The sequence below is a fragment of the Manacus vitellinus genome, unplaced genomic scaffold (genome assembly GCF_001715985.3).
Source record: "Manacus vitellinus isolate BGI_N305 unplaced genomic scaffold, ASM171598v3 scaffold_9_pilon, whole genome shotgun sequence".
Taxonomy (NCBI): Eukaryota; Metazoa; Chordata; class Aves; order Passeriformes; family Pipridae; genus Manacus; species Manacus vitellinus.
In genome coordinates, this window is record NW_021940917.1 from 14,420,591 (window position 1) to 14,436,664 (window position 16,074).

General features: G+C 39.7%; 1 protein-coding gene across 1 annotated transcript in view; it reads left to right on the forward strand.

Annotated features, from left to right (window-relative positions):
* Positions 1–16,074, forward strand: part of RNF38 (ring finger protein 38) — a 98,677-nt gene that overhangs the window by 33,494 nt on the left and 49,109 nt on the right. The window contains exon 3 of the mRNA XM_008923807.2: positions 9,597–9,667. Within this exon, the coding sequence (XP_008922055.2) occupies positions 9,597–9,667 (71 nt within the window). The remainder of the gene's footprint in view (positions 1–9,596; positions 9,668–16,074) is intronic.

Below are 16,074 nucleotides of genomic sequence, written 5' to 3' on the forward strand. Positions count from 1 at the left end.
TGATGAGTGATGCCATAAAGAAATAGGAGGGAGGCAACAAGCTAAGGTTTAAAGTTGTGCTCCTACGCTTGTTGGGGGTTTTTTTCTTTTTTTTTTGGTTGATTGGTTTTTGATTTGTTTGTTGGTTTTGTTTGGGGTTTTGCCTTTGGTTTTGGTTTTGTTGTAATGATAGCAGGTTTATGCTGGTGACAATAAATTTAATCCATAGAAAGTACCTTAGTCATTGCATCCAGAAAGTTGATAGACAGTTTGCATACGTGGTCTTTGATTTTTTCAGGGACTAAATAAGATTCTCAAGAAACGATGAATTTCAAGAAAATCAGTTTAATAGTCTAGTTACAAATGGACCAGAACAAATGGCTTGAATTTTCAGGTAGCTTGAAAAATAACTTACATTCAAGAGGCTCAGAAATTCAAGACAACTTCAAATCTTCAAAGCCATTAATATAAATTCCTATAAGGATGGAAATAGAGCAGTGTTGAGGGTATCTGTGTGTCCTTATCTGCTCATACCTGGCTTTTAATGTAGTTGTGCTTGGTATTTGCATCTCTTGCTTCAGCTCCCACACAGCAGATGATGAAAACTGAATTCCAGGACAAGATTAAAAGATTTTTTTTTTTAAATGCTTTGTGGATTGCCAGTTTTATTTTTTGCTTTTAGGATTGATTTACTTCCAGCAAAAGTCAGCCTTGAGTTATTGAAATACTTGTTTTCTCCCCTTCTCTAGGTGTTTGCATATGCTTTAAAGTAACTGTGTTTGGATACCTTTTGGGGCTTACAGTACTGCTGTTAGCCTCCTTTTGAAACATGACAAGAATAGGAAAAAAGTTTCCTTCTTTCTAAGTAGATACTGAACTTACTGGAGGAGAGGCTCTTTATGAAAAGGCACTGCTATGTTTTGGCTCTTGAGTAGTATTTTCTGTGGTGGGTGTCACCCCACTATGTGTCTGTATAGATGAATGCTGTGCTTCACTCTGGAATGGCATCAAATGTGCATATGCAGGGTGTGAGCATCCTTTACTAGACTCTACTTGTGGAGAAGCAAACCTGATGAAACAGCCTCCAGGGAACAGCAAAGAAACTGCTGGTCAGGCACCATAAACTGGAGATGCTGTTCAGAGCTTGCTGGCAATAGTGTCAATCTCTTGCAGCATTTTAATGCAGAAAAGGAGTTTCCTTTTAGCTTGTTAATGAACTCTGAAATTTTTTTGTTGCAGATCAGAGATAACTGCAGTGTAGGAGCAGTGAATCTTAGCTGTGCTGCATAGGAGAATAGAATGGAAAATAAAACATTGCTTATCTTAAAGCATCAACCTTTGTGTCTCAAGTATTCTTTGTAGGTAGGTCTTGTAAGAGTTGTGTAATACAGCAGGTAAGAGGAAGCATGTTTTTGTGCTTGAGCAGCAGAGGGAGTATGTTTCAAGCTGCAATTTAAGTCATTCTTCAGAAAATCACCCCTGAAGGATTCTGTTATGAGAAAAGATCTAAGAATGACTGCTGAGACTGGAGGAACTGATGATTGTGTTGACCTGGTTCAAGTACCTAACTGGCAGGTCCAATGGGAGTAATATCTTCTGAATCCATACATGTTGTCTGCAGCAGCACAGAAATTATCTGCAGAATGTATAGGTAGATCACCCCTTAAGAAGCATGAACTGGTTGTGGGAATAAGACAGTTTTTGGAAAATTGTTCCCTTCCCCACACAGAAGTTGGAATGTGTGTTAGTTGTTATTTCTGTAGAGTAGTTGAGGTGGTTCAGATTCATGTATCTTTAATCGATAATCCCACAGGCACTTTTGGCTTTCTTTTGGAAATACCGTTTTGAAAAGGGTTAAAAGGAGGACCCTGGGAATTACTGACCAGCCAGCCTCACCTCTGTGCCTGGTAAGATCATAAAACAGATCCTCCTGATAGCTATGTCAAATCATAGAGAAGACATGGAAGTGATTTGAGACAGCCAACGTGGCTTCACCAAGGGCAATTCATGCCTGACTGATCACCATTTTGGTGGTCTTTTATGATGGAGTGACTGCATCAGTGGACAAGGGAAGAGCTACAGATACCTCCCTGGACTTCTGTAAAGCCTTTGACACAGTCCCACATGGCGTTCTTGTTGCTGAATTGGAGAGAAGGATTTGATGAGTGCACTGTTTAATGGATAAGGCATTGGCTGGGTGGCCATGACCAGACACTTACAGTCATTGGTTCAGTGTCCATATGAAAACCAGTAATGAATGGTGTCCCTTAGGGGTCTGTACTGGGACCAGTATATTTTGATATCTTAATGATGACACCATGCTTAATGGTGTAGTTGATAGGCTTGATGGAAGGGATTTTAGCCATCTCTAGATGGCATTGAATGGACCCATGTGAACTTCATGAGATTCGACGAGGCCAAGTGCAAGGTCCTGCCCCTGGGTCAGTGTCATCCTCAATTTCAGTGTAGACTGGCAAATGAATTGGTTGAAAGCAGCCCTGCAAAGAAGGACTTTGACTGTACTGGTGGGTGAAAATTCAGATGAGCCAGAAGTGTGTATTTACAGTTCACAACCATGTCCTCAGCTGTCTAAAAAGAAGCGTGGCCAGCAGGAGGTGATTCTGCCCCTTCTACTCTGCTCTGCTGAGACCTCACCTGTAGTACTGTGTCCAACTCTGGGGTCCCCATAGTTTTAAATGGGAAGAGGGTAGACTTAGGAGTATAAAGAGGATATAAAGAAGAAAGTTTTAACAGTGAGGGTGGAGAAACACTGGAGATGGTTGCCATCATGTGGATGTTGTGGAGAAGTTGTAGATGTTCCATCACAGGAAGGATTCAAGTCCAATCTGAAGTGTGGTCGTTCCTGTTCTTCACTAGAAAACATGGAGCTGTAAAGTTAATGCAGAAGGAAGAAGGCAACAGCTAGGCCACAGTAATTTCCTCTGTGAGGTGACGGGGCCGTTATTATAAGTTTATTTGCAAGCACAGTGTTAAAGAAGCTTTTGACACTAGGCTCTTATCTCCATTAGTTAGGTTTATTGACACGGATCAGTTGTGATATCTGGTGGCTCGATCCAGGTACCTCAAAAAGAGGGACCCTGAACAAAGAAATCCCTGGGCAGTTACACACTTGCAATCCAAATTCCCCATCCCTCAGGTGACAGTCTGGACCAACAGCAATGTTAGGGTCTGGGGTCATCTTGCTCTTCATCAGTTCACTGTTCATTACCAGGTGGTTGCTGTGTGGTCTATTCTAGCTATTTATTTTTAAGTGCTAGGTTTGTCTGTGCTAAGTATTATTAATGTTCAGATTGTTAACTCCACGTTTATAATCCATCTTTAACTTGCACAACATAGCCTTATAGCTCAGAAGAAGTTCATCTTGCATCCTAATAATTCTAGTTACTGTCTACTTTTAAATAACATAAAATTTTCAACACATAGGTAAAGAGTATGTAGATGTATATTCATATGATGTGTATTCAGACTGGTACTGTGAGGGCCACTTTGAAATTTGTGCATTTAAATTAGATGTTCCCTGAAGTAGAAGTATTTACACAGATTTGTAGAGACTCAGCAAAAACCTCCAGTAAAAAGATCTTTCTTCAGTACTGATTTATAGATGAGCTGTCCTTTTGAAGCTGAGGCATGCCTCAATATTCAGACTTTTTGCTGTATTAAAGAAACTTTGTGCATTCCTTTTTAAAACTCTGTCATCGTTAAAATGTATCAGACTTCAAGGTTTTAAAATACAAAGTCTGTCCTTTAGGTTACTCTCCTTTATTCCTAAAATGTCTGAGAGGTGTCATTTAGTCAGAAGTGTGAACTCTCAGTTGTGTCATTTTCATCCGATTTCTTGCTAGTTATTAATCAAGTTGTGTATTTCTCTGATAGCTGCAGAAAAAGGAAAAGCTGAGGGAGCTTTTCTTGCAGACTGTTATAGTGGTTTCTGATGCTTTCAAGATAGAAGTTTTCACTGGGTTATGTGGAATTGAGGACAGCATTCCTCAGCTGAGCATTGCGGTGGGGAAAAGGTGAGTCTGACTGGGGCCGGGGAGTGGAAGGGGATACCACAAGTGAGGAGACACCAGCAAACCCATGTTGTTTGCAGTTTGACAAGACCATGGATTTCTTGACAAGTAGATGAAGCAGGAGGAAAGGAAGGAGAGAAGTTCAGGAATCATTTTACATTTTTTTTTTCTTCTTTAGTGACTTAAGGCCTCTTCCTGGCTAGAATGTCTTCCAGAGTTTTATCACAGCATCTTAGGTGTTCTCCATGCTCAGGAGTTGCTTAAAAGTTATCAGTGGTGTGCCATACCACACAACTGAAAAATATTAGCTCTTCCTAGTGTGTAATAAATTCTTTCCACAACAGAAATTAAAGTCAGTGCAAATCTCTCAGAAACCAGTGAAATTTCAATTTGTCAGAGTTCTTAAAAAAAAAAAAAAAGAGTGGAAGAAAAGAGGCAGTATGCGTTGTATGCATCTAGCATAGCTGCAACCCCCAGGCAAGATGTAACATGTTTCTTCTTCGTGGTCAGATTTGCATACATTTGAAAAAAAATTCTTAAGTGTTATAATATAGTTAATTTGCAGACATCTCTTAATTGACCATTTTGAGTAGATGAGTCATTTATTGAACTCACCTAAACGTTTTTGTTGTAACATCAAAGTACACTGTGTACCTCTTAAGTAACTTCTTTTCTGCAGTTTGAAAGGCTCTTGAATGAGAAGGAAAATCTAAATAATGTGTCACAGATAGAGGAGCATTGTTGACTAGCACATGTTAGAAATCTGCATGAGTGGTTTGCATGATTTTTTTGCAGGTTGAGCCTCCTAGATCACGGAAAATTTAACATCTCTTCCTTGTATCATTTCAAGCACACCAACCATGCATAGCTTTATCTCACCAGAAGATACATACACTCCACTCAATTCACTGATTTTTTTAAAGAGAGCAGTTGATTAAGAGTCTAAACTTGATCCAGTTCAGACTTTGTTTCCATGCCTTTGCTATTTTGAAAAACACAGCGTCACTCTAGATGAAGTAGGTTTAATAGTACAGGTGTCATACATGAATATTTTCCTAATCAGACTGATGCTGGAGAGGACTGTTAGTGAGTGTACTAATCAAGTGTAATTCATTTAAGCAATGAGATACTTCCAGTAGCTCTGAAATTACTGAATTAAAAGGTTTGAACTCACACCTCTTTTTCCCTTGGACTAGCATTGTGTTGTGTTTGGGTGGTTTAATATTGGCAAGCATGAAGCAAGCCATTCAAACCTGATATATATTCTCTTTTTATTACAATGTACAAGTTAGGTAGAACCCATGAAATCCGAAAAAGAATCTGAAGATTTTTTTTTTCGCTGTTCAGTTTAATGTGTGGGTTTAGAAGGAAGACAACCCCTTTCCTGTAGCTGGGGAGTGCAGCACTCCTTCTTTCTCGCTTTTTACAAAAGAACTGATGTTTTTCCCAGAGTTCAAGTCATCCTGTTGACCTGGGTATCTCACTTTGATTTGAAAAAGAAAGGGCAAAAGTATTTGTGTTTAAAGGGGTAAAAGTCAAACAAGTTTCTTCTTAAGCCTTTGGGACTCTGTGTGTCTGTATGTTACATATATAAATACACACACACACATATATATATATATATGTACACAAGCACATGTTACGTGTGCATCAGTTGAAGGGCATTGCTCTCTACCCTCTCCTGATACCGGTAATGATGAAGGGGAGGCTGATCCGATGTTTCATGGATGCCTGTTGTCTTTTGGCAGTGCCTCAGCATAAATTGAGGCCACAGTTTTGTCACCTAGGTATTAGATGCCGTGAGCCTGAGAAAACAATCTGACTGTTACAAAGTGCCCCGCTACTCGCACAGCATGGAGACTGCTTTGGATTGCAGGAGAGAGAGAGTTCAAGCTGGGATGTTGCTTGAGAAAATGGTGGGCATTAGACCTCACAGTTGCACCTCCTGAACAGAGCAGCAAGGAAGTGTGTTTGGGAAGGTGCTGTGGGCACTGGCCCACGTGCCACATTCTGTCTCTTATGTAGGAGTCTTTACAGCACTTTCCCTACCTTCTCTTTGTAGCAGAGACAGTGCTTCAGCCAGAATTAAAACTTTGATTGTAGTAGCCCTAGGATCTGCTAACTGTGAGGCGCAATTAGTCTTGAATTGGTCTGAAATTCCCTGAAAATTTGGGGATGTGAAGGTAGTTTAACTGAGTTTCTATCTACTCCCTGCAGACAAGGCAGTGTAAATTGACTTATAGTTCCTTTCAGTCCTCTAGCATTGTTAACATGTTAAACAATATTTGAAAACTCTTTGGTGATGCTCATGGAAAGCTGCTGAGGCCATCTTTTGAGATTGTGGCTCTCATCTTCCTTGCAGGTGGGTGAAGGGTGATTAACCTTTCTTCAGGTTTGTCTCAGTGGAATCTATCAGAAAGAAAATCCTTTAAAAATATAATAACTCAAGTATTAAAAACTGCTTTTAATATATATATTTATATATTATATATAATAAATATGTTTTATTATATTATTTTCATATTTTATATATATAATATATATATGTGTGTGTGTATGTGTATATAAAAAATAAAATATAAAAAAAATCAGAAAAATCCTACAGGTTTTCCTGGCTGTGTAACTCAGTATTATAGATTGCATTGTTGTGAAGCAGAGCCTTTAGTTGGTAGTCCTCTGTGTCAGTGTCCTCAGATCTGTTACCTCTGTTGGCCCCATTCAAGGGACTGCATTATCAATGCTGTCTTTGAAATAAACCCTTTTCTGAAGGCTGCTTTTAGTGAGGTTGTTGGTGAGCCAGCTCACTGGTGCAAAGCAGCCAGGATGTCTGTAAAGCCTTTACTTTTCACAGTAAAGGGATCATGTCTTACATCTTACTATTGTACTGTAGGGTATTAATTGACTGAAAATGAAACAAATATGGTGTGAAGACCATGAAAGATCCTTTTAAGAAAAAAAAAAATAAAAGAAAGCACTGCCATATCCTCTGCTAATTGCCTTTGTTTGTCTGTAGAACAGCTGAGTATGACTGACGCATGTAGATAAAACCCAAGCTAGCTTTTTCCTTGGTAACGTGGATATTGTTAAAAATTAAAGCTGTGGCATCATGAAACCTGATGAGCTGCCCAGGTGTCCTGTGTTATGTTTACTAACTGGAAACTCTGCTATTGGAGCTGTGTTGCTGCTGCTGGTATCCATTGTAGCTAGAACAAAGTCAGCTTATCACTGAGATTGTGTCTGTGATCGCTGTTCTTGAAGAGCCTATCTGTAAAGCATATAAAGTAGCCTGTAATGCAAGGTCCACATTTATGAGTCTTAATTTGTTAGGGAACAAGTTTTAGATCATATTGGGGTTAGATGTAGGCACTGCACTACCTCTGGAAATTTCTTTCATTATCCACAAGCATAGGTGCCGTTTTTATGTGTTTGTTATAATTTGGCAGGACATAACTATTTTCATTATTTTTTGCCTATGTTCTTATTTTAGACCAATTCAAGAGGTTATATTTTACTTCAGTTCTGCCTCTGGGGTAATGGGCAGAAAGCCATCAAGCCTTATCCTTAATACGGTGTTCTCTTGGGGTTTTTAGGTTGCCTTTGAGCTGGAATTCATTCCGATTTCAAGAAGGGATGTGGAGTGTTTGTAGTGAAACACTTCTATTTTGCATGTCTAAATCAAGTTGGAGGGGAACATTGCATATTTTGAACAGCTTACAACTGGTCCTTTTTTCTCTTTTCACCTTGAAACTTAAACTGTATAGTGATTTCTTCTTTGCCTTCTCTTCCTACAAAAATCACAGAGCACAGTAAATTGTCCTCTGCTGCTGTTCAAGCCAACACAATGATCTCTATGGTAAAATAATATTTTTTTCTGAAATGGCAAGTCAGAAAGCAGCTTTGTGCTTGGGGGAAAATAAACTATTTTCAAAAGAATAATAGTCCAAAAATCAGCTTGCTCCCCTCCCTAAATTCTGTCTGAAGAGGCCAGCTAACTCACAGTGAGCTCAGGGACTCATGTCTTTAACATGTCTTAGTCAGTGTTCACACCTTCATTGCTAAAAGTTTCACCAAGGAACCTAACTGACATTTCTTATGTGATTTGATGACAGAAGTCTTGTTTGTATCTTTGCAGAGTGGAAGTAACGTTTTGTCCAAAATTATCAGTTTGAGGTTAAGTGATTTCCACCACTGCACACCCCCCCCCCCATTGCCCCATTAGAAGAACTAAATCAATTTTCATGTTTGCCTAAGAACTAAATCAGTTTCATGGTTTTTTGTGACTCGTTGGTTGTGTTACAATCAGAAGAGGCCCTCAGGCTGACAGTTGATGATTTTTCTTTTCTATGATTCAGTTTATTGCTGCTTCCTCTTCTTAGTGCATTATTTCTTCAGCTTTCTTGGTGACTTTAAGGTAAGACTGCCTTCTCAGACGCACAGGCTAGTGCAGAAGGGCAGATGAATTCTCAGAAGCCAGAGTTTTGCTGCATCAGAATATGCTGTAAAAATTTTTAAAAAAAATTTTTTAATTAGAAAAAAAAATAATTAAACAACGGCTTATGACTGGCTGCCTGCTTAAATGATTATCTTCATCGATCCGTTCTGTCCAGGACCAAAACAACATGTGGACTACAAAGCTTTTTGACAAACTTTACTGTGTGGTATTTTTGTAAATGTTACAGAATAAGACTAATAAATTTTCGAATTTGTAAAAAAAAAGACCACAAGAAATTTGTGGAGAAAAGTTTTAGGTAGATCTTCTGTAAGGAAAATGAAATGTGGTGGCTCTAGAAATTAGATTTGTTTTTTTCTCCCTGCTTTTTAATGATCGTGTTGCTCAGTAGTTGCCAGGAGGAGTCATTTTAGGAAAGCGTAAATTCAACAATAGATGTTAGCCCACTCCTGTGCTTTCTGAGCACATTAACAGCATCTTTAAAAAATTTCTGACTGTGTAAGAGTTCTGTAAATCTGGTTGACACTCTCTTTAGGTACAATCAAATTGTGGTTTGTCTCCCTCCTTGAAGAGAAGTCTCAGGACTGGGGTAAAGCCTTTGAAGGGGAGTACTGTCCCTTTTATTCCTAGGCATAAAGAAACTTGTGGAAAGACCTTAAACAGGCAGAAATTCTGCTACAAGCAAACTGGACATGATTAAAATTTTGACCTTGGAATTTTCCGCTCTTATTCTTAATGTATTGCTGGCGTGAGACTGCTGTTTAGTGGTTACCCAGGGTGCTGAAAATTTTCTGTAGTACAGGACATAGGGCAGCACTACATTGCCTAAATGTGAATTGGTAGCTTGTCCTTATTTGTATATGTGCATGTGGACTTCACTGCATTTGCTTGTTTTAGATTGATGAAATAGCTGTAATTTTATTCTGCTTAAATATTTAAAAAAAATATATGTGAAGACATTGTTGGCACACTTGTAAAATGTCTCTCTGATGCTTATTCAGTTATCAGACATAGCTATTTGGCAAGTAAATCTGTCTTCTGTGTGGGGAGAAAAGAAGGTTTGCTAAATTTATTTTTAGTGTTCACAGCAATTGGGTCATCATGTTAATTATTTTTTCCCCTTGTTTCTTTTCTAGGTAGTATTGGTACATCGTTTCAATGCCATTCAATCCATCAAGATCACATTTGTAATGATGACAGTGACAAGGTGAGACATAAATGTTTCATTCAGGAGGTCATATGCATTATGGGGGTTTTATGTATTGGTTTTACTACACAAAGATGTATTGTGCAGGTATAGCAGTTGGTTTTCAGAGTTATTCTTTAAACTGTCTCTAGCATAACAAGATGTATGTTTTACTTCGAACAATCTTTTAGCCAGTTAACGAGAAATTTGTTTTTAGTGTTGTATGTTTATATTTGGTTGTAGTCCTTTGCTTTTCTAAACATTTGTGATTTGCCATATTGACACCCTCGGTTAATGAAGAACAGCACTGGATTCTGGCTTCAGAGGTTAGAGCCTAGCTAAGTGTTCAAAGGGTTGTTTGGGGTTTTTTTACAGTAGCTGTATTTTCCTGTTTTGGACTTGGGAATTTAAGATTTTACGGATATGAATCTTCTGTTCAGTGTTGCAGCCTTAAAGTAGCAACCTGTCTAGTCATGTGTAAGCATTTTCTTAACTTTTTTTTGACACATTCCCAGATTACCTTGCTTTGGGTCAGTAGAGTGCTGGATGTTAAATGTTAAATGATACTTGCATCACTAGTGTAAGTGTGGCATGCAGAAGGAAAAAGTTTTGACATTGAACTGCTCATGAGACTGACTGGCTTTCACGTTTCTATTACTGTTGATGGTTTTACCATAAGCTTTACTTTTTGTAAATAATGCAGATTGATTAAGATTAGCTTAACATGTAATGTGTGTTACATTGTGTGCAAGTATGACACTTCATAGAAAACTAACTTTTTGGCTTGACATGCCTGGAAAGGGGCATGTATTGGTCAAATTCTAAATAAGCTTTCTTAGGAAGTGAAATGTGAACAGCATAGACTAAGTGCACAAATCCTTGTGTTTGGAAATTCTGGAGTAAGTTAATGTTATAGTTGTTCCAGTTTATCCTAGAGCTAGATTTCTTTTCAGAGAAAGATTCTTTTACTGCTCTACTGCCTTTTTTCTTTTTTACCCTTTCACTCTTACTTTCCTCCAGTTTTGTGGATCTTTTGTGTGTGTGTATGTATGTGTGTGTGTGTGTGTGTGTGTATTTGTTTGTTTGTGTTTTCCTGAGAGTTTTTTTGTTGGTTTGGTTTGGTTTTTTAGTTTAATTTTATTTTTTAGGTACCACCCTAGATTTGGGGACTGGTTCAGTCTACAGATATTGGTCAAACATGCTATCCAGAACATGGCCAACGTTATTTTAAGTTTCCACTTGATTAATTGCTTAACTATTTTCAACAGTATTCACTGCTCTGTTTTTTGGGTCTTGTGTGCTCTGTTGCCATCCTCGTGCACCAGTGTAACTATCTTGCTTTTCTGTTATTACGTGGACAATCACCTCTGTGTTACACTAATTGTCTTCCCTTAGTTTTATTTCATATCAAGGTGTAGTGGGTTGACCCTGGCTGGATGCCAGGTATACACTAAAGCCATTCTCTCACTCTCCCTCTGCAACTGAACAGAGGAGAGAAAAAAAAACCAGCAAAGGATTCCTGGGCTGAGGTAACAGCTGGGAAAGGTCACTGACTGATCACCATCATGGACAAAACAGACTCAGAGTGAGGATATTACTTAAATTTATTACTAACAGGATAAGACCAAAAGAGTGAGAAATAAAATAATCTTAAAAAACACCTTCCCACCACCCCTCCTTCCTTCCCTGTTTTCCCTCCTTTCCCCCAGCGGTGCAGGGGGATGGGAATGGGGGTTACAGTCAGTTGTTGTTTCTGCTGTTTCTCAGGGGGAGGAGTCCTTCCTCTGCTCCTGTGGGGTCCCTCCACAGGAGACAGTCCTTGATGGACCTCTCCAGTGTGAGTCCATCCCTCGGGCAGCAGCTCTTCCCAAACTGCTGTCCATGGGTCACTCCTCCATGGGGTCAGTCCGTCACTAATGAGCTGTCCCGACATGGGTCCCCCACAGGGGCCACCAGTCCTACCCAGGAAAAACCTGCTCCAGCCTGGGCTTCCCTCTCCAGGGGCTGCAGGTCTGGAAGGACCCTGCCCCATCTTGGGCCTCCCACAGGGTCACAGCCTCCTTCAGATATCCACCTGTTCCAGCATGGGCTCCACCCCGATGGTCCTCCATGGGCTGCAGGGGCACCTCTGCCCCACCCTGCTCTGCCCCACGGGCTGCAGGACCTCAGCTCTGGCACCTGGAGCACCTCCTGCCCCTCCTTCTGCACTGACCTTGGTGTCTACCTTGTTGTTCCCATCTTCTCACTCTGCTCTTTCCTGGCTGGAATTCTTTCTGTGCAACAACTTTCTGTTCTTACATATATTATCACATAGGCTTGATAATATAGGCTCCTCATTGGCTTGGCCTTGGCCAGCAGCAGGAAGCCCATCCTGGAGCCGGCTGGCATTGGCTCCACGGGACAGGGGAAGCTTCTGGCAGCTTCTGACAAGCCACCCTGTAGTCCTCCTGCTACCAAAACCCAGCCACAGAACCCCACTACACAGGGTAATTAAAACTGGTTTAAGTCTTATTGGAAATTCAGTCTTTTAGGTGCTTCACTGGTCTGAGGGGAGGGAGTACGATGGGATGTGGCAGCTTACTCCATGTAAATTTCAGAAGAGTAGTTGTTTGGCACACAACCTGCCTCCATATTAATAGAGGAACTGGATCAAATGTTACTTTTTTGCATATTTAGAAATGGTGGAAGAAAACAATCTTCATCACTGGGATTGATTCTGCACCAAATGAGAACTCCCAACTGTAAAAGTTTACTGAAATAGAACTAGTATAAAAAGCAGAAAGAATGTTGGTTTGGGTGTATTTCAAACACGTGTTTTTCCGCAGATATCAGTTTTATTTGGTAAGAGTTTTGATTTTTCTGTCAGAATACATGAAGCTGTTTGCCTTTCATTTTATAGGAAATTCTAGTTGTTCCCTTGATTATAATAACCACTTATTTGACAATACAGTAAACAGTCCTCAGAACAGACTCTCTGTACTCTTCTCAGATGTGTCACTGAACTCTGTGCTCTTGTTTTAAGACAGAAGTTAGAGTACTAGCACTTGGTGTCACTGGCAGATACAGACCAACTGGATGATGGAATCATAGAATGGTCTGGGTTGGAAGGAACTTCAGAGATCATCTGGTTCCAACCCCCCAGCCATGGGCAGGTTGCTCAAACCCCATCCATCCTGGCCTTGAACACATCCAAGGATGGGGCATCCACAGCTTCTCTGGGCAACCTGTTCCAGTGCCTCATCACCCTCACAGTAAAGAATTTCTTCTTAATATCTAATCTAAAGCTACTCTCTTTCAGTTTGAAGCCATTCCCCCTTGTCCTGTCACTACATGCTCTTGTAAAAACTCTCCATCATAAGTAGTGCTTCCTAAAAGCAGCTGGTTGCAGTACTTGGGTACAATTGCAATTCTCTACTGCTTGTATTCACATATGCCTATCTTCTTGTGTCAGTTTTTGAAGTTGTTATTAGCTTCCACTGTGAATTACTTTGAAAATCAGAGTGCTGATTTATTCTGCCATTACTGAGAGATAGCACCTGTTCATTTTGGTAGGAATAACCCTGAGATTAATTCAGCTGGTTAAAGCATGGTGTTAATAAAGCCAAGGTTGTGGGTTTGATCCCTGTACGGGCCATTCACTTAAGAGTTGGACTTGATGATCCTTGTGGGTCCCTTCTAACTCAGAATATTCTGTGAACTTCTGTGAATATCATTTAAAGATAAAATGCAGGATTTAATTGATGTATTTATCTACAAATTTATTAAGTGTTGGGCCTTTTCATATTAATTCTAGAAACTTTATGAAAAGCATACCTTCAGAATACTTTGACATATCTTTGATTAGTCAATATAATTGCCTGACTATAAGTAACCAGCTTTTGCATTTCAGGAGAAATGTAAAGTTTAGTATTTGACTGGCAATCTGCATATATTTTACAGTAGTTTCTCCAAAAGCCCAGTCTTCATTTTCCAGACAACAGCATGAGAAAAGTTCTACACCACACATGCTAAAGGAATGTTGCAATCTTAATGAAAACAATTCCCAGGCTTCCACCCCAATTACTTGATTTTGTTGACTTGGCACATGAGAATCTTGAATTCATGTTCAGTGACATCAGCAGGAAACGAAAGTCTAAGATTTTTCATGTGTGGACTCACTGAATCAAGACGGATGTGTCATTGTTGAGAGCATTATGGCAGTACTAAGAACCTGTTTAATTTCATAGCACCAAAAGCAGTTCCTCTTGTCTTACAAAGAAAGCTAATATAGCTTAGCTACAGAGGACATTTCACATTTTACTTGGTGTTGCAAAGTGATTTCAATTGAGATTTATTTAAAAATAATTGTTGCTTTGGAGATGGGAGCTTTTAAACCTCAGTGCATAAGTTGAGGGAACCCTTTTTCAAACTTGTAATTTCTTTGATTTTTCTTAGAAGTATAAATATTAAATGACAAAACTGAATAAATTTTTTTTATGGAGCACAGCATTTAGGGAAAGGTACTTTTAAGAAGGAACTGTTATTCCTTGGTATGTTACTTTGCTTTAATGCTCATTCCTACTAGTGTTTAACAGAGAGATTAATTGCTCCTGCAGAGCCTTTCGATCATACTCAGTTTATTTAGTTTTAAAAATATGCTTTTGTCCTTTGGGGTGGCTGTTTTGCCAGTGGTGTGCTTCCATTAAAGGATGCTTTCTCATTTTGAAAAGAAACTCCAAAGATGCAACTCTTAACTACTCTTGTGACATATCTCTTGTGACATACTCTTGTGACATCTCTTTTCAGAGATCTCATTAAGTTATCTATTCCTTGGTTCTCATGCAGTTGACCAAATTGACCACCTAGTAGTAATGAAAAACACAAAGCACTCTGGGGTCAATCCAGTGGAATTTTTTCACTACCACTAAGGGGCTGAGAATTATTATTTCCAAATATTTACTTTGCTTTTCTCCTTTTTCACTTATTTTCACTTATTTTACTTTCATAGTATTACTATTACTGTTAGATTTGTTTTCTTATAGCACGTAAGGAATTGATTTTTGCTTGGTACTTATGGCCAAAACACATAGCTGCATTATTTATTTTACTATTTCTAACCTTTAAATTTCCCAGTTATACTCAGTACATCTTCTATTTCTTTACTACTGATTTCTTGTACCTGAACTTTTCAGTGGTGCCCAGTGACAGGACGAGGAGCAAAGGCCATAAACTAAACCAAAAGAAGTTTCACCTCAACGTGAGGAAGAACTTCTTAACACTGAGGGTGCAGAGCACTGGAACAGGCTTCCCAGGGAAGTTGTGGAGTCTCCCTCTCTGGAAACGTTAAAATCCCACCTGGACAAATTCCTGTGTAACCTGCTCTGGGTGACCCTGCATTGGCAGAGGGATTGGACTGGATTATCTCCAGAGTTCCCCTCCAACCCTAAAAATTCTGTTGTTCTGTGAAATTACTCTCATTTGCCTGTTTTGATGGACATCAAGTCCTCAGTCTGTAATACAGAGGGCTGTCGACTGATTAGAAGATGTTTTCACAAGAAAGGAAATATTTCACAGGTTCTGATCCAATAGAAGCATGATCCACTTTGTTTTCCACTTTGGATGTTGCAGTGTAGGCATGAGAGTCATCCATAGCTGAACAAAAATGATTCAGAAACTCAGATATTCAAAGGACCCATCACATTTATTTATATGTGATGTGTAAGACTATATGCACCTCTTGTGGTGAATGTGTGAGGGACAATACATAGAAAAATGGGAATATTAGAAGGAATTTCTTTTATTCCCTCCAATTTCAAAACCGGAAAGTATTCTTCCTGTCCAATTAGAACAGCTCAAATTCATTCCTCATGGTGTGTGTTGTTGTCAGACACACACACCCCCTCACCCCCCCTTAGTCCATTCTGCATATGTTTGCTGAGCAGCTTTATGCCTTTTTCATTTCGCATCTGGCAGCTGCAAGGATGTCACTTAACTGATTTTAAACCACTTTCATGCCTAGTGAATCGTCTACTTTAGGACATTAATTCTTTATATCTACAGCAGATGGTTTGTTTTCCTGGATCAGGTTTGGGGAAATCTTTAGTTAGGCTGGGGTAGAGAGCGGAGGGAGGTCTGAAAGGTAAATAATGAGGTGATGATATTTTATTTACGGGGAATAGCTTGAGTAAACCAGTTCTGCCAGGCGCCGCTTGCTCCCTTTGCTGAGCAGCGCTGGAGATGCCGATCCTGTTCCTGAAGGGATTCGTAGCCAGGCGGGGGCCGGGCTTTTCTCTCGACGGGACGGGAGGACACAGCGTTAAGCTGAGCCAGGGGAGGCTTAGGTTGGACACTGGGAGGAATTTCTTCACAGAAAGGGTGGTTAAACATTGGAAGGGGCTGCCCAGGGAGGTGGCGGAGTCTCCGTCCCTGGAGGCGGCAGTCCGTGCCGT